Below are 25,361 nucleotides of genomic sequence, written 5' to 3'. Positions count from 1 at the left end.
TCTGTTCGCCTGTTGCGATATAACCCAAAATTACTGTGAAGCAGGAATAAATTGCAGAATGCCGAGTCAAATACATACGCTTTGACAGTTCTCAATATGTAAACAAACTGACAAACTACTTAATTTGTTTGTGTTACAAAATTAATAAATTTGAATATATTTTTTGTTGTGAATGATCATAGAAAAAATAGTGTATACAACTTGCATTTAATTATCATTATGAAGCTCGTACTCTATACGAAACTCGCCGCCTACGGCTCGTTTCGTATCCCCCATACTCGCTTCATAATGACCATCATTAAATGCTCGTTGCATAATATACTATTATCTATAAGTCTTGCAGCTGGGCTATAATATATTTAAACTGCTCTAGTTCATCTTCAAATTCAGATTTAATGTCATCAGGATAGTTTGCCTGTAGTTTTGAAGCACACTTCTTTATTCACTCAATTTTGGAAAAGCATAAAAGACCGAATACTAAGTTCACTGACCCGTACACTGTCAAACGACTCAGCTCAGTTATTATCTTATCGAACATTGGTAGATACGTTTCAACAACTTTTGTCCATCCTGTAGAAAAATTTTATTGTAATTAGCATCATCAAAATGTAGTTTTCTTACTCGCTTTTTGTTTACTCGAGTCGAAATATTCAGGCTTTCTGCTCGCAGTAAGAAAAATTAAGTAAATATCTCTTTGGTATTTTAAGAGATCCAAAAGTGAATTTAGAAGCTGAACTGCAGTTTGACGTTCACTCTTTGTAATGATTTACTGACAGCGTTCTAAAATTGTTGACCAAAACTAATTCATTATGAATGTTTCTTTTTTGACATTTCTTTCAACAAACACAGCCTCATGAACTGTCTCAGCTTTCTGATTATAGTCCAGGGTAATAAGGTTTTCTCCATGACACTCGAGCAGCCAGGGTACTGAAGGGTTTTATCGACAGGTAATACCTATAAGAACAAATTGTAACTATTCCCTGCGTAGGATCTGGCGGTCATTTTTATTTATAAACCATTAAGTGTCAAAAAATGGCATTTTTCCCTTTTTTTTTCAAATCAATGGAAAACAGTGAAACTTATGGTTTTTTTAGTACAAATATCTTTGAGATTATGGAAAAAGCTTTAAAATGACGTATTACAAAGTTTGATTAACTCATTTATTGTTAATACAGGGTGTAACGAAAATACAGGTCATAAATTAAATCACATATTCTGAGACCAAAAATAATTCGAATGAACCTAATTTACCTTAGTACAAATATGCACATAAAAAAAGTTACAGCCCTTTGAACTTACAAAATGAAAATCGATTTTTTCGAATATATCGAAAACTCTTAGAGATTTTTTATTTAAAATAGACATGTGGCATTCTTATGGCAGGAACATCTTAAAAAATAATTAATATGAAATTTGTGTACCCCATAAAAATTTTATGGGGGTTTTGTTCCCTTAAACCCCCCCAAACTTGTGTGTACGTTCCAATTAAATTATTATTGTGGTACCATTAGTTAAATTCAATATTTCTAAAACTTTTATGCCTCTTAGTATTTTTTCGATAAGGCAGTTTTTATCGAGTTGTGGCTTCTTTTTTAATATGTTTACATAACAATTTTATGGGGGTTTTGTTTCTTTAAACCCCCCAAATGTTTGTGTATGTTACAATTAAACTTTTACTGCGGTACCATTCTTTAAACACAGTGTTTTTAAAACTTTTTTGCCTCTTTGTATGTTTTCGAGAAGGCACTTTTTATCGAGATATTACTTCTTTTTTAATATGGTTCAAAATATACCTAAAAATGTAAATCTTAAATAAATTTTCATATTATTACCAAGTCTCCAGAATCGTACTTAGCCATATACAAATATGTGGTGGATTTGAAAAATATTCAAAATATCTCGATAAAAACTGACTTTTCGAAAAAGTACTAAGAGGCAAAAAAGTTTTTAAAATATTGTGTTTAACTAATGGAAGTACAATAATAATTAAATTGGAACGTACACAAAAGTTTGGGGGGGTTTAAAGGAACAAAACCCCCATAAAATTTTTATGGGATGTCCAAATTTCACTATAATTTTTTCTTAAGATACTACTACCATAGGAATGACACATGTCTATTTTCAATAAAAAATCTCTAATAGTTTTCGATATATTGGAAAAAATCGATTTTCATTTTGTAACTTCAAAGGGCTGTAACTTTTTTTATTTGCACATTTGTACTAAGGTAAGTTAGGTTCAATCGAACTATTTTTGGTCCCAGAATATGTGATTAAATTTCTGACCTGTATTTTTGTTACACCCTGTATAATTGCGAAAAAATGTCGGAATTGCAAAAAAAATTAATTTTGCAATATCTCTTGTAAAAATTAGTGTACAGCTTTGAAATTTTTGTCAAATGAGGGATCTTTGGTTTTTAATATGTGATAAAAATTTCAAAGCGATTCATTCAATTGTTTAAATTTTATTCAAATTGTTTATCCCAGGGAGCATTTTTTTTTTGCAATAACATAAGTCAGAAAAAAATGACGTTAGAACCATTCCACAGGTGTCAAATGAAAGAGCATGAGCTATATTTTCAACTTGGTTTAAAAAAAGCGAATAAAAAATGCATTTTTATTAGTAATAAATAATTATGCAAAAGTATCGTAAATCTTTCCTTATAAACTTTTTATTTTGTTATATAAGAAGTTATATATATTTATTACAATTTTTTATCAATTATGATATAAATAACATTACTTGGTAGTTGTGCACTTAAAACAGGGTAAAAAAGTTAATTTTTTTGGAAAAAGTTATTTAAAAAGTTTATAAGGAAAGATTTACGATACTTTTGCATAATTATTTATTACTAATAAATGCATTTTTTATTCGCTTTCTTTAAACCAAGTTGAAAATATAGCTCATGCCCTTACATTTGACACCTGTGGAATGGTTCTAACGTCATTTTTTTCTAACTTGTGTTATTGCAAAAAAAATGCTCTCTGAGATAAACAATTCGAATAAAATTTAAACAATTAAATGAATCGCTTTGAAATTTTTATCACATATTAAGCACCAAAGAACCCTCATTTGACAAAAATTTCAAATCTGTACACTAATTTTTACAACAGTTATTGCGAAAATAATTTTTTTTGCAATTCCGACCTTTTTTCGCAATTATGTTAACAATAAATGACTATATAAAACTTTGTAATATGTCATTTTAAAGCTTTTTCCATAATCTCAAAGATATTTGTACTAAAAAAATCATAAGTTTCACCGTTTTCCATTGATTTGAAAAAAAAGGGAAAACTGCCATTTTTTGACAGTTTATTGTTTATAAATAAAAATGGCGGCCAGATCCTACGCACGAAATAGTTACAATTTGTTCCTATAGGTATTACTTGTCGAAAAAACGCTTCAGTACCCTGGCTGCTGAAGTGTCACGAACAGGGTATATTTTTGTCTTATTACCCTGGCCTATTAGTGTATTCAGTAAGAGTATGAAGAGCAGATTTGAAAGCGTTATAACCTTTAGACAAATGTCTTGTTGCATGTGTCCTTGTAGTCCATCTGTGCTGCTTGATTTTTTAAGGACTAGATCGTGGCGAATGTGATCGCTTAGTGGAGTTTCATTTAAGCATTTGATCGTAACTTCCCAATGGTGGGTAGAGGCTGACAAAAAGTTGTACACGGACTGAACAAACCCAAAATATGATATTCCACTTGAGGGAGAATACGTTAGCCAATCTCTTTTAATTTTTGTTCCACTGATATGTTTTCGAAAAACGGTAGATTGTGTAAAAATGGTAATGCCTATTTCTTTTTTATGCTGAAAAACTTCCTTCGAAGTTTTTACATTATGAGGACCTTTTCCAATCCAAAATTTCCGTACTTCTTCATTTATTGTATTTCGTAATCCTATGTCGTTTTCCGAATTTAGAACCCAATTTATCTTTAACTTCAATTTCTATCTTAGTTTTGGTTTCGGGTTCTTTAACTTCTTGAACTGGAATAGAACTGTCGTTACATGCTTTTTCATCTTCTTTAGTTACGGAGGTTATGCTTCCCTCAGTAATTTCTATTTCATCACTCATCACGTGTATTTTCATTGGCTGCAGCTTCACTAGCTATGGATTTCTGTGTGAAACTGAGTTTAAATAAGTTTTGGTTCTGTTTTAGATCTTGCTTAAGGATCTTTTCTTTCTCCTGCTTTTTCTTGCGTTTTCTGCTCCACTCTCGAATTTTTTTCTTATTTCCATCTGTAATACTGTTGCTTCTACCAAAGGGCATTTATTAGTGATTTATTCTCACAGCATAGACTTTCTATGTGAATAAAAGTAGGCATTGTAATGTAGTTTTATACGTCTACCATCACTTTTATGGTGTTGCGTGATATTTGAATTTTTCAACATATGTATGATTTATAGTTCTTATTTAATTCTCTTGAAATTAATGTGGAAGGAAGGATTATCTGGGGTACTTAGAAATGAGACAAGCCATGTTCTGTTCAATATCAACGACTAATTTATTTCAATACGTCACATAGGCAACTTACAATACAATACAATATGTTTACATTGGTTATCAACCGATGGCGCTACATGTATTAAAATACTTATTTTTTGATACATCTCAACACCCCCACTTATCAAAAAATCTAAACCTTCAAACCTAAACCTAGCCTAAATTTAGAATTTTTAACATTCTTCAACCCTTTAGTAAGGATGTCAGCCAACATTTCATCAGTACATAAATACTTCAATTCAACAACATTATTTTGAACAGTCTCTCTGATAAAATGGTGACGGATATCAATATGTTTTGTTTTTTCATGGCATACTGGATTCATACATAACTTCTGAGCCCCTTGATTGTCATTATACAAAACAACTGATTCCAGTGTTCCTTGAATTTCCGACAACAAATTTCTCAAATAAATGGCTTCCTTAGTAGCCTCCCCTAAAGCTACATACTCTGCTTCAGTGCTATAAAGAGCCACTGATTTCTGTTTAACACTCTTCCAAGAAATTGCACCACCCGAAAGTTTAAAAGCAAAACCTGTGTAAGATATTCTATCTAACTTATTTGAGGCCCAATCAGCATCAACAAACCCTGTTAAATCTAAATCATCCCTTTTATATGTCAAACAAATATCTTTAGTCCCCTTTAAGTACCTCAATATCTTTTTAGCACATTTCCAATGATACTCATTATGACTTTTATTAAATTGACTTAGAAAACTTACACTATATGCAATGTCTGGCCTTGTCAAAACTGCTAAAAACATTAAACTACCAATTAACTTTTGATATAAAGGATTTTCAATTTTTTCTTTGCAACTACTTTCTCCAAAATCAAAACTATCTATCGGTGAGCTCACAGCATTGCACTGGTCCATATTAAACTTTCTTAATAAGTTTGCAATATAAGCACTCTGGTCTAATCTAATAGTATCTTTATCCCTATGAATTTTCATACCAAGACACAATTTTAACTGACCTAAGTCTTTAATTTTAAATTTTGAACATAATTCTGCCTTTAATAAATCAGTTTGGGCTTTATCATTACTAAAAATAATAAAATCATCCACATATAGAGCCACTACAACTAAGCTCTTATCAATTTTCTTAATATAGACACATGATTCATAATCTGATTTATTAAATGCTAGGCCAATCAAAATTTCATTCACTTTTTGATACCAGGCTCGAGAAGACTGCTTTAATCCATAAATGGCCTTTTTTAAATGACAAACTTTATTTTCATTGCCTTTAAAAATATAACCTTCTGGTTGACGCATGAATACTGTTTCTTGCAAGTCACCATTTAAAAAAGCTGTCTTCACGTCCAAGTGAATAACATCTAAATCTAACTTTACAGATAAGGCTAATAACAATCGTAAACTTGAATACCTTATTACAGGAGAGAACGTCTCCTCATAATCCACACCTTCACGTTGAGTGTATCCCTTAGCCACTAAGCGAGCCCGATAACACACCCGATCATCACAATCAACTTTATTTTTAAAAACCCACTTACACTAAACTAAAGTTCCACTTTTTGGAGTATCGACCAACTCCCATGCATCACTTTCTGCAAAAGACTGCATCTCTTCATCCATGGCCCTCTTCCATCTGTCTGAATCTGGTCTGGATAGAGCTTCTGACACACTGGATGGAATATCTTCTAGATCTACTTCCTGCTGTTTATGACATTGAAATGTCACATAGTCCTTGAAGACCTTGGGCTTCTTCGTTCTATCGGATCGTCTTGAGATACTTGGTATTTCTGGTGTGATCACTTTATCTGGAACATACTCTGGGTCATTTGAGTCATCTCTGAGGTCATCATCCAGAATATTATGGTTATCTTCCTCATCTGAGAGTCTATCTTGGTCTGGATCCCCCACTTGAGGTAATACCTCTGTCAACGCAATCTCATTGCTTGGTGATTCTAAAAAATCAAAGTTTTTAAGCAGCTTTGGTTTTTCATTAATGACCACATCTCTACTGGTAATTACACTCTTCTTAATGGGATCATAGAGCCTATAGCCCTTCACATTTTGACCATAACCAACTAAGAACATCTTCTCTGCCTTTTTGTCAAACTTCTGTCTTTTTTCTTTGGGTATGTGCACCATTGTCTCACTACCAAAAATTCGAACATGACTCACATCTGGCTTTTTATTATAGAATAGTTCATATGGTGTTCTACCTTTAAGACCTCTGACCACAGACCTATTTCTTAAGTAAGCAGCCGTATTAATGGCTTCAGCCCAAAACTGTTTAGGAAAATCTGCATCAAACAACAAGCACCTCGCCTTCTCCACCAGCGTACGGTTCATTCTCTCCGAAGTACCATTCTGCTCTGGGGTGTAAGGATTTGTTTTTTGATGTGTTATACCATTCTTACTTAAAAAAGATTCAAAGTCAGCACTACAAAATTCTCCTCCGTTGTCAGACCTAAAACATTTGATTTTGTGCCCTTTTTGGTTCTCAACTAGCAATTTAAATTCCTTAAACCTATCTAGAGCTTCACTTTTGTGTTTTAAAAAATAAACAAAAACCATCTTACTCAGGTCATCTTCAAGAACCAAAAAATATCTGGATCCTCCGATGGACATCACCTCCATGGGACCACACAAATCACCATGCACAACCTCAAGTAGTTCTGCAGCACTATTACTACTACTCTTGAACGGTAACCGAGTCTGCTTTCCCTCACAGCACACCTGACACAGATTATGCAAACTTGTCCGCACTTTATAGTCCAAGCCTGCAACTGCCCCGTCCCTCATTATACCCAAGTCTCTAAAGTTGATATGACCGAAACGTCTATGCCATAAATCACAACCATCTTGAGAATACGTAGAGAACGCCACTGGCTGAGACTTGACAAAATTAAGTCTATAAACTTGATTTATTAAATCAGCTGTAGCCACACTTGTACCTTTACTATTAAAAATCTCACAACCTTTCTGGTTAAAAACAACCTTGTTGCCATTTAAAATCAACTGGCTAACTGACAGTAAATTGGTTGTAATATTTGGTACATAATGAACGTTTTTAACTACAATGTCAAAGTTTTTGTTGCTACTTACTGTAGTTAACTCTACTTCTCCGGTACACAACACAGACATCTTTTCATTGTTGGCTACTAAAATTTCTTTGAGCTCCATATCCTGGGATGCATTCTTTATCCAGTCATTTCTTGACGTTAGATGCACACTAGCTCCAGAGTCAATGTACCAATCACTGTTATTAAATCCACCATTTAAAAAGACCGCACTAAAGGCACTTTTATCTTCCGGTTTTCTCTGCTGTTTTCGAAAATGCTCAAACTCCCGTTTCAAAATTGGGCACTTGTTTTTATAATGGCCGACCTCTTTACATCCATAACAAACCACATGTTCTTTGTTTTTGTTATGACTGTCATTTCTGTCATTATTTTTGGAACTACCACCGCCCTCTTTGGGATGTTTTCGGAACTTGCCTTGACTTTGGCTTACAAAAGCACTACCGGTAGATTTTTCACTGTTACAATCTTTCTGCATATCGATTAACTTGGATTTTATTGAATCTGCTGTTACTTTAATGCCCGAATGTTCCAAAGCCATTTGCATTGGAGCGAATCTATTCGGCAACCCCGCTAGTAACAACGAACCGACCCATTCACTAGTAATTTCGAATCCACTCCGAGTTAATTTCTGGGCTGTTTCAATCATCTGCCCTATATACTGTTCCATACTATCACAATTATCTAGTCGTATATTTATGAGAGTTCTAAGTAAATCAATCTTTCGCGTAAAAGTTTTCTCACCATACAGTTTTTTTAGTGCTATCCACACGTCAAACGCTGTTTTTTCTTCGCGAATATGTACGTAAATGGAGGGATCGATACACAAACAAAGTTTTGCTCTCGCTTTCTTTTGCTTGTCTTCATCTTTTTCCCCGCCCTGTACCAGGCAATCACATAGTCCATCGAGCACAAACACGTTTTCGATTGCAAACGACCAGTCATCGTAATTCTCACGACCCATTAATTTTGGAACACTTGCTAAATAATTAGCCGTCGCCATTTTCTGTCTACGAACAAACTGCTAACTCACTTTTCACTTGACCCTACGTGACAACGTTACCAGAAAAACCTTCAACGTATTACTTCAGGTTAAAACTTCCTTAAAACTCGTTAATTGGGCCCAAAACCTCTTGAAATTAATGTGGAAGGAAGGATTATCTGGGGTACTTAGAAATGAGACAAGCCATGTTCTGTTCAATATCAACGACTAATTTATTTCAATACGTCACATAGGCAACTTACAATACAATACAATATGTTTACATTTTTGATACATCTCAACAAATTCTAATTATTGTTTTTTCGCCTTGGGCCCTGCGAGGCCCCCTTTGGGGTCAAGGCCCCTTGGCAACTGCCTACTTTGCCTAATGGTTAATCCGGCACTGCTTGCAGTGGCCCTGGCCACCACCTCCTCCGGAGGTCAATTCTGATGGCATATTCGTGTTTAGCGATCCCAAAAACCCATGAGTAATCTGTTTATATCAATTTAATGCCGAAAACCCTCGAAATTCTAGAAGATGACGTCCGTTGAAGGTCAAGGTCAAAGTAAAGTTCGCCATTGGATAGCCAGGAAAAAATCCTAGACTACTAGTACTTTTCCTTGATCCAAACTTCTACATGTTGCCAGATAACCAGTAACTTGATAGAACACTCACCTTCAAAAGCCATCTTACAAACGCAGCCGGTAAACTGAGAACAAGAAACAATATAATAACAAAACTTGCTGGAACAACTTGGGGTGCTTCTGCAGATACTCTTCGGACCTCTGCTCTAGCTTTGGTTTTTTCAGTGGCAGAATATTGTGCACCAGTATGGTTAAATAGTGCACATACAAACAAAATCGATGTCCAACTTAATCAAACCATGAGAATAATCACTGGAACAATAAAATCAACCCCAGTGAGATGGCTGCCTACTTTGAGCAATATTGCTCCACCAGATCTACGCCGCACAGCAGCATTAGTGAGAGAGTATCAGAAAATTGTAGCCAACATACAATTGCCAATCCATCAAGACATACCAGACATCTCAAAAGAGCACCAGCGACTGAGGTCTAGAAATTCTCCAATCAGATCTGCCCGAACAATTGGGGATTCCTATGATATACAAAGGCAATGGTCCACAAGATGGATGCCAACAATAGGAGCAGACTATATTCAGATATCCACCCCAACCCAGGGTTTCATCGGATCGGGTCTGCCCCGGTCCACCTGGGCGAGGCTTAATCGCATACGTACCGGACATGGTAAATGTGCTGATTCTCTGTTCAAATGGGGTCGTGCTGAAAGTCCACAATGCGACTGTGGATCGCCTAGACAGATCATAAGTCATTGTGTTTCAGATTGCCTAAATCGTGCCTACCGTGGAAACCTCCAGGACTTTGTGGAATGCTCCCCGGAAGCAATTGAATGGCTATGCAAATTGGACATTAATATTTAGATTCATTCTTTATATTTTAGTGTTTGAATAATATATATTATATTTGTGTATTTATCGTACTGTGAAAGTCCATATGCTAAATAAAAACCAGTAACTCATGGAATTGGAATACCCGGTAAATCTTATAATTTTCCGAGTTTGTGCCTCTATATCTTGAAAATCCTTCATACGATTGAGTTGTGCCCATGAGACTTTTTATCAGGATGATTCAAAGAGTACTTTCCCAAAGTATGAACGAAATCCACTGGGACCTAATTTCCATAAGGTTTGTGCGGGGTACTTTCCCTTATTGATCCGTCGACATTAATTTAACAAAATGTATATCTCATTTAAAATTCGTACTGAGATGGACTTATTCCCTTTATACAATAAGCGATTCAATTGAAAGTTCACATATAAAACTATTGCAAACTTACCTTTTCAAAACAATGGCGAGTATTTCAGGTTCTACAGTTAACTCCTTTTTATTGATGATGGTATTAGTGAATTTACAATTATTGCAAGAGAAATCAGTCAGTCTAACTTCCTTTAGATAATCAAAAATCATGTTCTGAAGATTGCAGGATTTATTGGGTACAGACAACATTAAAAGACTGTCGGTATCATACGTCGGGTTAACTTTGCGGCAATTGCAACATATTTTTAAATTTCTTAGTTGAAAATAAAAACTGTCAATCCAAAACGAAGATCTACCTTGAAGATGACCATACCATGCTTTTTCGCTCTCAGTCATCATTTGTCGAGGTAACTCAGATGAGCAATCATCACTAATTGCATTGAAAAGAAATATGAAGAATTCGAAGCAGTCCTCATGCTCACCATTATCGTAGATTGGAGCAAATTGACATATTCGATTCTTGAATTTGCCAATAAAAAAAGTTTTTTGATTAGACATCGTTCCACCCCAAAGTTCTCTGAGAACCTAAAAAATTCTTCGATTAGCATAAAATAAATGGTGGAACATAAAAAAGGAAAAACGGGATGTTGTGGTACTCCAGGAGTAACCGAGGAGGGGAAGCCTGCCTTTTTTATCATCTACGCACGAATCGATGAATCTACAGGGTGTAACAAAAATACAGGTCATAAATTTAATCACATATTCTGGGACCAAAAATAATTCGATTGAACCTAACTTACCTTAGTACAAAGATGCACATAAAAAAAGTTACAGTCCTTTGAAGTTGCAAAATGAAAATCGATTTTTTCCAATATATCGAAAACTATTAGAGATTTTTTATTGAAAATGTGGTATTTTTATGGCAGTAGTATCTTAAGAAAAAATTATAGTTAAATTTGGACAACCCATAAAAATTTTATGGGGGTCTTGTTCCTTTTAACCCCCCCAAACTTTTGTGTACGTTCCAATTTAATTAATATTGTAGTACCATTAGTTAAACACAATGTTTTAAAAAAATTTTTGCCTCTCAGTACTTTTTCGAAAAATCAGTTTATATCGAGATATTTTGGATATTTGTCAAATCCACCACATATTTGTATATGGTTAAGTACGATTATGGAAACTTGGTAATAATATGAACATTTATTTTTGATTTACATTTTTAGGTATATTTTGAACCATATTAAAAAAGGATCCACATCAGTGGCGACGCGTGACTTTTTCTAAAGTGTTACCAAAACCAGACGTAAAAAAATCTTATTTAAAAAAAATTATTTTGAACCTCCCAAATATAAGTTTTTGTTTTCAATCCTGTGGGATAAAATTAAACAAATCACTATTCCTAAATTATAGATATGTATGTAATTATGCCCTCGACACCTAATGGTAAAAGAGGCAACCGATTATGTATGTATGTATGTAATTATGTATATGTAACCGTATTATGTATATGTAAACAAACTAAACATATTATTCTACCATAAAATTAACATAAAAAATGAAACAAGTAGGAAAAAGAACAGATTTTGAAAACTATTGTTTATATTTTAATTCTTCCATTTTCAATAATCTCATATTTTTCTTCAACATTATAAATAAAAAATATATACAAGGAGAATGATTTTTCAAGTAGTTGATCAATTACGCAATACGCAGCAACACTCTTCCATGTTTAAATGCACGCACACTGTAATCTGTAGTAGCAAACGTTACCAATCCTCAAAATGGTTACAATACTGATATAACATAGCGTGCCCGCGCGCCGTCTCTTGAGCCGTCGCTCCTTCAAAATTTTCAGAAACGAGCTATTTAGTCCCGCGCGATAGCGATGTTCCTCCTTCCTCTTGCGTTGCCACTGCTAGAACTGGTAACAGCATATAATAACGTGCAATGGATTCACATATCTCGCCAATATTTTCGTGGGTCTAGTTGGCTATTTAGGTACTGAATTAGGTAGATACTATTAACAAATATTTCTGTTGGTAAAAAATTGAAATGGAATTATTTCATAGTAGTCATAAAATATTTATTTGCAAGATTTTTAACTGTTACCAATGGTAACAGTGGTTACATGGACGCTTCGCCAGTGATCCACATCTCGATAAAAGATGCCTTATCAAAAAAATACAAAGAGGCAAAAAAGTTTTAAAAACACTGTGTTTAACTAGGGCAGAGGCACCACTTATGGCCACTACCCCACCTATGGCCATTTCGCTCGGATTTGTAAGATAATAAGCATGGCGTCCATTAACCAATAACCTTGAAGCTGCTAAAAGGTCAAATAATTCTATAGGAAGTGGGAACAGTGACAAAAACCTACCTAACTGATCAGTTTATTTTATTGTTGATGTTTGAGTGGTAGTGTGTTGCACGTGCCAAGCTAGCTAACGAATTTTCATAAGAAACATATCTGAAATCATCCTTTTCAATACAATACTATATGATATTTTTTCTGCACTGGAAGTGCGAGATAAGGTAAATAGACACTTTTTATTTGATATTATTTATTTTTCATTATAATTAATAGTATGAAATTTGAAAAAATGACGGTAATAAGTGGAAACCGAAAAATCACTATTTACCTACTTATGGCCAACTTGCTGGCAACAAGTAGGTGAACGAAATCCACTTATGGCCACTTTACTTTTCTACTAATGTAGCATGTTTACATAGTTATACCTACTTTATTTCTTTTAGTGAAAATGCCAAACGCACTGATGAATAATAAGAGCAGAGTAGAAAGGGTAAAAATACCTAAATTTTAGTACTCACCTTCAAAAGTAAATTTAACATTATATGGCATATCCGAAGGAATGCCTGTGACCACATCCAGTCGTCAATTTAAAGTTCCGAGAACTACTTTGCGTAATAAAATATCCGGAAAGTCTCCAAGAGATTCAGTGCACTGTGGATTCGACTCTCACTTTTGAAAAGAGACTGAAGACCTCCTAGTTGAATGGATATTAATTTCTGCGAAGATGGGTTATTGAGTTCAGTACAAAAACTTGTTCGAGAGGCAAATATTAATTTGAAAAATGGTATTACAGCTTCCTTAACAGGCACAAGCAACTTTCCCAGTTCGTATGAATTTAAGTGATATGAGTGCTACCAGTATATTAGATTATCCAAAAAGGATTTATAATATGGATGAAACATATTTCTGTTTAGCCCCAAAAAGTGGTAGGTACTGTAATTAGACCGCGAGGAAAACACATCTACGATGAACGAACTTCGTCAGAGAGAAGATCCTTCTTCTTCTTGTAGTGCCTATCCGTTTCGGATGTTGGCGACCATCATGGCAATCTGTACTTTGCACACTGCTGCTCTGAAAAGATTTGTGGTGGTTGTGTTGAACCACGTACGTAGATTTTTCAGCCACGAAATCCTTCGCCTTCCTGGTCCTCGCTTTCCCTCTACTTTTCCCTGTAAGACCAGTTGCAGCAGTCCATATCTTTCACTGTTCCTCATGATGTGACCGAGGTATTCGATTTTGGCTGTTTTTATTTTGATTAACAGCTCTTTTTCTTTTTGCATTCTCAGCAAAACACCCTCATTAGTAATGTGGTCGGTATAAGATATCTTCAGGATTCGACGATAAAGCCACATCTCAAAAGCCTCAATTTTCTTGCAGGTGGCGTCTGTGAGAGTCCACGACTCAACTCCGTACAACAGTATAGGAAAGATATAACATCGTAGTAATCTGACTTTTATGGGTATCGACAAATCATGACATTTGAACAACTTTGACATTTTTTGAAATGCAGATCTTGCTTTTTCTATCCTACATTTGATTTCTATAGAATGGTCCCAATTTTCATTGACGTTCGTACCAAGGTAGGTATATGTTTTTACTCTTTCTATTTGTTGACCATTCACACTGATTGGTCCAAATTGCTGTTTGTTCTTAGAGATAATCATACATTTTGTTTTCTTAGTGTTTAGTGAAAGTCCGTATCTCTGACTGACCTCCGCGATTCTGTTCATTAATTCCTGCAGGGCTTCAGAACTGTCAGCGAATACCACAGTGTCATCTGCGTATCTTATGTTATTGATACATTCTCCGTTAATTCGAATTCCGGCCTCGACATCATCCACTGCTTCTTGAAAGATTTCCTCAGAGTAGATGTTAAACAGCAGTGGGGATAGTATACATCCCTGACGGACCCCACGTTTGATTTTGATATCGTCGGATTCTCCTGCCTCTGTCCGGATAGAGGATGTTTGATTCCAGTACAGATTGCTGATAATCCTTAAATCACAGGTGTTAATTCCAATATTGGTTAATATCTCCATCAGCTTGTCGTGCTTTACTGTATCGAACGCTTTATGGTAATCAATGAAACATGCATAAATATCGCAATTTACGTCTCTACATCGTTGAAATAGCACTTGTATACTAAATAGAGCCTCTCTTGTACCCACTGCATTTCGAAAACCAAACTGTGTTCGGCTGATTTTTTCTTCGCACAGTCTATATATCCTTTGATGTATAATTTTTAGAAATAGTTTTAAAATATGGCTCATTAAGCTGATGGTTCGGAAATCACTGCAGGACATGGACTTTGTTTTCTTTGGTAAAGCAACAAACGTCGACTTCAACCATGTTTTTGGTATTACTCCGCTTAAATATATGTCGTTAAATATTTTGGTTAGGCGTTGAGTACCGTCGGTGTTAAATAGTTTTATGAGTTCAGCATATGCATTGTCAGGTCCAGGAGCTTTGCCATCTTTTAGTTGTGATATTGCTCTTTCCACTTCATCTGATGTGATTGGTAAGTAGTCATCACATATGTAAGATGGAGGTTGTTCGGATCTAGTATCATCAAAGAGTTCCTGTATGTATTTTGTCCATATGCTGATTTCTTGATTTCTGTCTGTGATGATATTCCCCTGTTGGTCTCGCAATTTGCTAGCTGTGTTGGATTTCTGAAGACCAGCCGCTTGTTTCACCTTTTTATGCATGTTAAACGTATCAAATTTTTGCTCTAACGACTCTATCTCTTCACACTGTGATTTTAACCAATTTTCTTTGGCCTTTCTTATTTCAGTTCTTATTTGTCTCTGAATCGTGTTGTACATTATTTTGTTGTTTTTTGATTTTCTTCTTTCTTCCATAAGTTGTAGTATATTGTCGTTCATCCAACTTTTTCTCATCTCTTTCTTTTCTATTAGATGTTGTTCTCTGATGCTATTAAAGGTTTCACATATATTTTGGAGTGATTCTTCGGCATTATATGTTTGCTCCATATTAATTAGCTTCTCTGAAAGAATCTGTGCGACTGTCTCTTTTGTTTTCTTATCTTTTAGTATTCTCATATCGCACTTTTTGTTGCTGTTCTTTTTTGCAACCTTCTTGAATCTAAACCTAAATTTACCAACAACAGGAACATGATCTGATGATACGTCAGCACCGGGGTAACCCTTAACCGATAGGCATCCATTACGGAATCTCTTGTTCACCATTATGTAGTCAATTTGATTCCGTATTACGTTTCCTGGTTGATCTTGCGGGGAGACCCAGGTGTACAAGCGTCTTGGTGGTAGTTTGAAGAATGTGTTTAGTATTGCAAATTCTTCTTCTTCTACAAACAGTTTTAATCTGTCTCCCCTTTCATTTCTCTGTCCTAGACCAAAATCACCTATGAATTCACCGCTTCTCCCTTCACCAATTTTCGCATTGAAGTCACCCATAATAATAGTTATATCTTCTTTTTTAAGTCGTTTAAGTGACTTTATCAACAACTCATAGAATTGCTCTAGATCTTCTTCTGGTTTATCGCTCGTGGGGGCATACACTTGTAATATATTTAATTTGACGGGGCTAGTATTCAGTTGGATTATTATTAATCTTTCAGAAATAGGTATAACATTTGTAACATATTGACGTAATTGGGGAGACACGATTATTCCAACCCCATATATATGTTGACCATCGTCATTTCCTGAGTGATATACCATGTGGTTGTCAACAATACAAGCACCACTATTTGGCCACCTCATTTCGCTTATGCCCATTATACCGATTCCGAGTCTGGTCATTTCTTGAATGGTATTATGAATTTTTCCAGCCTGATACATTGTCTTCACATTCCAGGTACATATTTTAATAATCAACTCTGCTGTTCTTAGAGACACTTTTCCAGTTCTGTCACAGGGGTTTCGCTGGGTTACGACCTGGGAGGCCCTGTGGTCTAAAGGTGGATCACCTCCCCTGCCGAATCTTGGCTTCCGTATTCCATGATTAGTAACTATTTCCACTTTAGTTGGATTTGCCATGATAGCTTTACTAGAGATGTCATCAGGGACCTTTAATGCAGTGGTTTCTCGTTGCCTTCTGCATTCTGATGCCGTTGACCACTTTCTTGGTTCTTCCGCCTTTGAGACCAGTTTCCCAGTCTCAGGACAACAGAGTGCCCTTCCATTTACCAGCTCATCCGCCCGAAGCCGTTGGCCAGTAAATGGTGGATTGCTTATCCCGGCAAACACTCGGACGTCAGAGCCTCGTTGGTTGTCTAGCAGGATGTACCAGATGACCATGATCTAGATCACCATACGAGCAGGTGAGGTTGACATTTGAACAGGAGAGGCTATATCTTACGCATCACTGCCCCTTAACATCCCAAGAGAAGATCCAGAACCTGATAATAATGCTCCTCCAAATATATGTCCACTGGTATCTCCTATAAATGATGATATGATCAATGCTGTGTTTTCGGAAACTTCTGATTATTTAGGCGATCAAGTTCCGACCACATCGACTGCTAGCAGTATTGCGGTGGATAGCAGTTTTCGTTCAAATAAGGTAGAAGAAGTCAAACTTTATATTTTTTTTGCACAAAAACTGATTTCTTCAACAGTATTTTACAATGTTCTCCCTTACCCTTAACAAAAGGAACCGGACTCAAAGAAAAAAAGAACAAAAGAATACACACCAAGTGTTGTCACATCTGATCACCTGCCCACAAGTGGGTGGAGTATCATGAAGAATGTGAGAAACTTAAAAATGATAAAGAAAAATAAAAGCAAGAAAGGAAGCAGACTCGAGAGCATAACAAACAGATGAAGGAACAAAAAAAGTCGAAAAATGGAACAAAAGATAACAAAACTAAAAACGACGAAACCTAAAAAACAAGATCTATATTCAGACTCTTCTTCGGAAGAACATGAAGACTGGGAGGAAACTGGTAGCAGTGAAGACGATGTTGACTTCGTGGAACCAGAACAAGAAAATATTGGAATGTTCGACACCGATGATCTAAAATTGGGAGACTTTGTGCTTGCAAGATTTAAGCAACTGGGTAAAAGATCGACGACAACATATAAATATGTTGCCAAAATTATAGATGGCCTTTTATCAGAAGAGTATGAGATACAATGTTTCAAAAGTGCTAATGAAGAGAAAACTGTGTTTTGTCCTATTGAAAATGATGTTTGCAGTATAGATAAAAACGATATTTTAGGAAAACTACCCGATCCCATTGTCCAGGAACAAGGAAGAAAATTTAAGACTATTTTTCCAGGAAAACTAGACATTTATGAACAAATATAAAATCATAAACACTATGTACAAAATTTTTCAATACTTTTTACCTATTTGTATTACCAGAAATTTATTTTGTTTTACCTATTTTTGTAGTTCAATAAATATTTAAACATATAAGTATCAACTTGTACCTTTATTTTTACCTATTTTTTGGGTGGCCAAAAGTGGGGAAACTGTATGGCCAAATGTAGAAACACATGGCCAAAAGTGGCGATTTTTGTTGTTCAAAATATAAAACGATATAATATTTTCATTCTAAATTGAATCCTTATGATCATAAATTTCCTAGTAGAGCTAATTCGAAAGTAAAAATATTACTGAGCGGAAAGATTTTATTCGAATCCTTCAAGTTTGTCAAGAGAAATATAATAAAGAAAGTTCTTAAAGTGGCCATAAGTGGTGCCTCTGCCCTACTGGTATCGCAGCAATAGTTTAATTGGAACGTACACAAACATTTGGGGGGTTTAAAGGAACAAAACCCCCATAAAATTTTTATGTAAACATATTAAAAAAGAAGCTGTAACTCAATAAAAGCCGCCTTATCGAAAAAATACTAGGAAGCAAAAAAGTTTTAAAATTATTTAATTCAACTAATGGTGCCACAAAAATAATTTAATTGTAACGTACACAAAAGTTTGGGGGGTTTAAAGGAACAAAACCCCCATAAAATTTTTATGGGGTGTCCAAATTTCACTATAATTTTTTCTTAAGATACTACTGCCATAAGAATACCACATGTCCATCTTCAATAAAAAATCTCTAATAGTTTTCGATATATTGGAAAAAATCGATTTTCATTTTGTAACTTCAAAGGGCTGTAACTTTTTTTACGTGCATATTTGTACTAAGGTAAGTTAGGTTCAATCGAATTATTTTTGGTCCCAGAATATGTGATTAAATTTATGACCTGTATTTTTGTTACACCCTGTATACAGAGTGTAACAAAAAGACATAAATTAGATCACATAGGTACTCTGCAACCAAAAATAGTTCCCTAAGGCACATCAAAGAAACATGAAACGTAAAACATGAAACATAAAACGTGAAACACGTTTCATGAAAATAAAACAATGCTAAACAAATAGAAGTCCGCATACCGATGAAACGAGTGCGATTCATGCGTGTGAAACATTTTTATCTTCCGAAGGCGCACACCAAAGAAACATGAAACGTGAAACACGTTTCATGGAAATAAAACACTGCTAAACAAATAGACGTCCGCATATCTATGAAACGAGTGTGATTCATGCCCATCAAACATTTTTATCTTCTTGAAAAACGTGTTTCATGAAATGGACGTGATCTATTTTTCGATATCAGTTTCATTGTTTTAACTAATTAATTACATGCGTAAAATGAATGCCGACCAAGAATTTAATATTGTATTGAATTCTGTGGTGGAGCAGAACGAAGAGCTGTACAATAATTATAACCTGAAGTGGTACTCGAATAGACAATAATAAGAAGATATCGTTTTTTTAAACCAGGACCCACAATAAAACAATGTAAATGTTTGAATACTCATTCTATAAAATGATTGAAATTTAGCAAGATGATTATTTAATTCGTTTGAAACCAAATATTATGTACTATGGTTATGATTTTTGGACAGTAATAAAAGAGTTGCCACAACAGCAACGACCTCGACATCATCACTTTCCATTATTTACTATACAAATTTTATTTTTGTTTCTTTGATTAGTATATTAGTGTAGGAAATAGAGATTAAACTTCGCAAACTCGACACAAGTCCGGTATTATTTTTTTTCTGGTATATCATGATCGCTTATTATGAGACTAACTTTTTTTAAAAGATTTGCCCCGGAACACCCATTTTCATTCCTTTAAAGGGGGTAGGGAAAAATCCTACTCCATCAGTAGGGTTTTTTTATAAATACATTTATATACACTTGCGATCATAAAAAGCTGTTCACTCGATGAATTATTAAAGTTTGATGTCTCGAATTTTCTAAACGTGTTGTCCGATTTGAGTGATTTTTTTAGTATGTCTTAGTAGCCTTATTCTTTGGCAATATCGCTATTGTGATGGTACACGACAACCCTCACGGAATTTTCCTAATTTATTTGTTATAAGAATAAGGTCAATATTATAGTTGCAATTTGTATAATTTATTACGATAGTAGCAAAGTTCAAAGTATTCAACTCATTCGCAAGACTGCAAACACAGCACACGTCATTATTGAAATACGTATAGCATAACCATATATGGTAATACATATGGGCATTGTTTTTAATATAATAAGATATAAGTGGGAAGGTCGAGTACCTGAGACATTCATTATTGTATCAGTGTGTTCGCTGAACTCTGCTGGCGCGTGGTCAGGGGATATAGTTACCGAGATATGGGTCACCTTGACCTATCCTAACTATAATGTCGGTCGACGTAGTTGTAACTGTACCTTTAACCTTGTAAGAATAAAGAGATGTAGAAAGTTTAAGTTTGTTTGTTCGGGAGTGTCTTCGTCCAGCAACCCCCAACATCACATGGCGACCCGTGCCTTAAGTTAAAGAATGGAGTTTTCTGGTTCGCATATAGATTGAGGTATGCAGCTCTACACGTAAGATGGGAAACAACCAGAATAAAGAAAAAGAGGAACAGATCTTCATAAACCAAGCAGGCAACAGCGGAGGTGTGACAGCTGAAACCGGCGAAAACGAGAAGCTATCAATCCCGGGAGTTTTGGGAATTGTATCGTTCAGCCTGGCCATAATCATCGTCGGATGGCTACTGTATCGACGATGGAAGAAGCAGCTTCGACGCCACATCCGACAGGAAGTATCTAAATCAATGGAGATGCTGAGGTTAGACGCCCAGAATCCAGGACCAAATGCATAGACACATGAACCCATATTCGTGAGTAATTTTTCTTTTTAATACAATACAGTTTAACTGCTTATGAAGTAAGTTTGATGACTATTTTTTTTATTTTCATATTGAAATTTTGATTTTTTTTTTATTATATAATTACTCACTTACTTATTTACTGACACTTTAAATATTGACGGTTATCCAATATTATTGATCCTTTTATTTTACTTACATTTATGTTTTATTATATTATTTTATATGTTACATTTTGTTATATTTGATAAACTTAACGGCAATGATAAGCTTTACGAAGTAATTGAGACTTCGAGACACTAGGCCATATACTATTGAGTAACGTAGTCAGGCCAAGCCGAATTTATGTTCGAGGAAAGATTTCAACGTATTCTGGAAGATATAACTATATTAAATAGGAATCTCACAAAAGACACTATAGAACGAAGGAAAAATAAGCTAATCACAGATAAATGGGTGGAAAAACTCAGGACTATCACGGAACAGTTTAGGACGGTGCATAAAATATACAAAGGTGACAGCTGTAAGGCAGCAGAAGACAAATTCATTGCAGATATTATTGCAAAAATTGGAGAAAAGATCGGAAAAGTCCAAACAGAACTACGGAAAAGACAAGTTGAACATAACAACGACAAGATGGGAGAGAAATTCGAACTGAAAACAGCAGGGAACCTGATCCCTCACATAGGAAACACCGAAGAATCAATTAGAGCATTCATAGACGCAATTGAACTGTACGATGAATTTTTAGATGATGAAGGAAAACCGCAACTAACAAAGTACCTGTTGAAGGTGAAACTAACGCAAGCAGCAAAATTACGACTGAAGACCACTTACAACTCAAACGCGGCACTAATAACCGATATTAAAGAAAAGTTTCTAGTAAAACAATCTATCCCTGTTCTGTCAGCGGAGATCAACTCAGCGAAACAAGAGAATAGGTCAATAGAAAAATTTGGAAGAAGTTTAGAGGAGCTCATGGCTAAATTAACAATAGCACAAGCAGAGGGAAACAGAGATGCAGAAGAAGTGCTGGCCAAAGTAAACGAAAAAATTGCAATAAGCGTGTTTACTAACGGTTTAAAAAATGACAAGATAAAGACAATTTTGAAAGCCAAGAACTTTAGCACTTTAGCGGAAGCGATAACAAGCGCAAAGAACGAAGAATCGCTAACTCGAACGGAAACTGCAGGAATGTACCACATGAATAAAACATATAGAGGCGGAAGAAGAAATACAACAAACGGATACAAAAATAGTTTTGACAGGAGAAAAGAAGGTAACAAGACATATAATAATAGAAATACAAATGGAAACGAAGTAAGACAATATCATAACAGAGGTAGGTCTCAAAGAAACAGAGGAGCAGGACATGGTCATCGAGGGAGAAATAATAATTGGTCGCAAGGTAGAAACCCCAGCAACAGAAATTCACCAGGAGCATATTTCGCAACAGAGGAGCAGCCCCGCCAAGAGCAACCACACACAAGCACAATACAAGAAGTAGATTTTTTTCGTGGCCCATCAAATGGAGGCAGATAATTCCACAGCAAGTGGATTAAATTATATTAATGTTTATTACAGAGGAAAACGCAAAAAACTATTAATTGACACTGGCGCAACAGTCAGCGTTTTATTTGAAGAATGTTTAGATAAAAACTACACCGACATAAACAAAACCCGACGTATTAGCTTGCGAGGTGTTACCGGAAAAACTATATATACAAGGGGAACCTTATTGTGTGACCTTGAAATATTAGATAACTCAGAGAAGATAACGTTGACACAGGAATTTGCAGTTATGAAGAGTTTCACAAATAAAGTCGATGGGGTTATTGGTAGCGATTTTTTATACCAATATTTTGCTACAATAGATTACGAATCCTTAAAATTATCGTTACATGTAGAAGGAATGAGAAGAGATTTTAAAATGCTATCTATGGGAGAAATTTATACGATAATAATACCTAGGAGATGTGAAAAATTATTTTTTTTCGAGATCGGGACACACTACGGAGATTTTGTAACTATACCACAGGAGATAGCGGAAGGAATTTTCTCGGCAGGAACAGTCTCAAAACCAGTCGACGGAAAAATACCAATAAGGATATTAAATATCAATGATAGAGAAATAATTGTTAAGAATTTTAGACCGAAGGTCGAAAGATTAGACAAGTTCGACGTTTTCCACATGGGAGAATCAAAACAATCGGTGAGTCGTGCCGAAAGACTTTTGAATATAATAAACACAAAAAATTTATCGCTAGAGGAAAAAAGAGCAATAGAAAAAATATGTGTAAAATATTCCGATGTGTTTTTCTTAGAAAACGATCCATGCACAACGACGGACGTATACAAAGCAAAAATAAAATTGCAAAAAGGAGTATCACCTGCTTATACAAAACCGTATAGATTACCACACGGACAAAAAACGGAAATAAATAGACAAGTAGACAAAATGTTAAAAGACGGGATTATTGAAAATGCAATATCAGAATTCTCATCTCCACTACTTATAGTGCCAAAGAAAAACGATGAAAATGGAAACAAGAAATGGAGAGTTGTGATAGATTACAGACAACTAAACAACAAAATTGAGAATGACAGATTTCCATTACCATGCATAGAAGAAATCCTAGACGCTTTATCAGGAGCAACATATTTTTCACATTTAGATTTATACCAAGGATATTACCAAATAGAACTCGATTCTAAGTCCAGACCGTACACAGCATTCGCAACCGATAGAGGTCAATATCAAATGACACGACTTCCGATGGGGTTAAAGACAAGCCCAGGATGTTTCTCACGAGCCATGACTATGGCAATGTCAGGTTTAAATTATGAAAACATGTTTATATATCTTGATGATTTGATAGTCTTTGGCAACAGTCTACAACAGCATAATCAGAATTTAGTGAAGGTATTAGAGAGACTAAGGAAAGTAAATCTGAAATTAAATCCAATTAAATGCGAGTTTATGAAAAAAGAACTATTATATTTAGGACACAAGATTTCGAATAAAGGTGTAGCACCAGATCCGGAAAAGATCACCGCATTGGAACAATATCCAATACCACAAAATGCAAAAGAAGCAAAAAGATTCGTAGCCTTTGCAAATTATTACAGAAAACATATCAATCATTTTGCAGAAATAGCCGCACCTCTAAATAGACTATCAAGGAAAAATGTAAAATTTGAGTGGACAACAGAATGCCAAAAAGCTTTTGAAAGCCTCAAGACGTCATTATCAAACCCCCCCGTAATGGAATTCCCAGATTTATAATAATAATATTATTGCTAGATAGGTAAATTGTCATTACTGTGTTTATTCCTCAAAGTTCGGAACACCCTGTGAAATGTTTTAGCATAGATAAAATATTGAAATTAAAACTCTATTGTAGCCTTAGGCTTTCTTAACATTTTCTTTTTTGATTTATTGGTTTATGTTGAATAATAAAAAAGTTAGGTACGTTAATAACTAGCCATGTTCTTCATCAATACAGGTTGCTTCTAAATAAGTGCGACAAACTTTAGGGATAATTCTGCATGAAAAAAATAATGACAGTTTGCTTTATAAATATATGTCCACAAATGCTTCGTTTCCGAGAAATGGGATGTTGAAGTTTTTCTTACAAACTGACGATTTATTTATTGCTCTAAAACCCATAGAGATATGCAAATGAAATTTGGTAGGTTTAAAGAGGCAGTTATTATGCATTTTTTGACATACAATTAATAATTCTATATTCACCATTGGCGTGCATACGGGTATAAACATTTTAGATACATCCCGTATGCACGCCAATGGTGAATATAAAATTCTTAATTGTATGTCAAAAAATGCGCCATAACTACCTCTTAACACCTACCAAATTTCGTTTGCATGTCTCAACAGGTTTTAGAGCAATAAATAAATCGTCAGTTTGTAAGAAAAAGTTCAACATCCGGTATCTCGAAACCGAAGAATTTGCGGCCATACGTTTATAAAGCAAACGGTCATTATTTTTTCATGCAGAATTACCCCTTAAAGTTTGTCGCACTTATTTAGAAACACCCTGTATTGATGAAGAACATGGTAGGTTTTAACGCGTCTAACTTTTTTATTATCCAACATAAACAAATAAATCAAAAAAGAAAATGTTAAGAAACCCTAAGGCTACAATTGAGTTTAATTTCAATATTTTATCTATGCTAAAACATTCTACAGGGTGTTCCGAACTTTGAGGAATAAACACAGTATAATTGTTACACCCGGTATACAATGACATTTTACCTGTCTAGCAACAATATTATTATAGCGATATTGTTAAAGAATAAGGCTATAAGATACTAAAAAAATTACTCAAATCGGACAACAGGTTTAGAAAATTCGAGACATCTAACTTTAATAATTCATCGAGTGACCCGCTTTTTATGATCGCAAGTGTATTATGGTTATTGCAACATCCCTGCGGAAACTACCCCTATCCCTGAAAATAAGTTTGGCGAGCATGTTTTTACGATTTTCTCATTACCTATATATTTTTTTGAAACAACGCTTATACAGAATTAAAG

The 25,361-nt window shown here is 34.9% G+C and overlaps 1 protein-coding gene across 1 annotated transcript in view; it reads right to left on the bottom strand.

The window, feature by feature from the left end:
• LOC126878687 (ubiquitin carboxyl-terminal hydrolase 8-like) overlaps nucleotides 1-25,361 on the bottom strand; it is a 109,399-nt gene that overhangs the window by 12,001 nt on the left and 72,037 nt on the right. The window contains exon 8 of the mRNA XM_050641548.1: nucleotides 10,417-10,922. Coding sequence (XP_050497505.1) covers nucleotides 10,417-10,922 — 506 coding nt within the window. The remainder of the gene's footprint in view (nucleotides 1-10,416; nucleotides 10,923-25,361) is intronic.

The sequence above is a fragment of the Diabrotica virgifera genome, chromosome 10 (assembly GCF_917563875.1).
Source record: "Diabrotica virgifera virgifera chromosome 10, PGI_DIABVI_V3a".
Lineage (NCBI taxonomy): Eukaryota > Metazoa > Arthropoda > Insecta > Coleoptera > Chrysomelidae > Diabrotica > Diabrotica virgifera.
The sequence above is the reverse complement of the archived record's forward strand: the minus strand, read 5'-3'. Positions and strand labels throughout refer to the sequence as shown.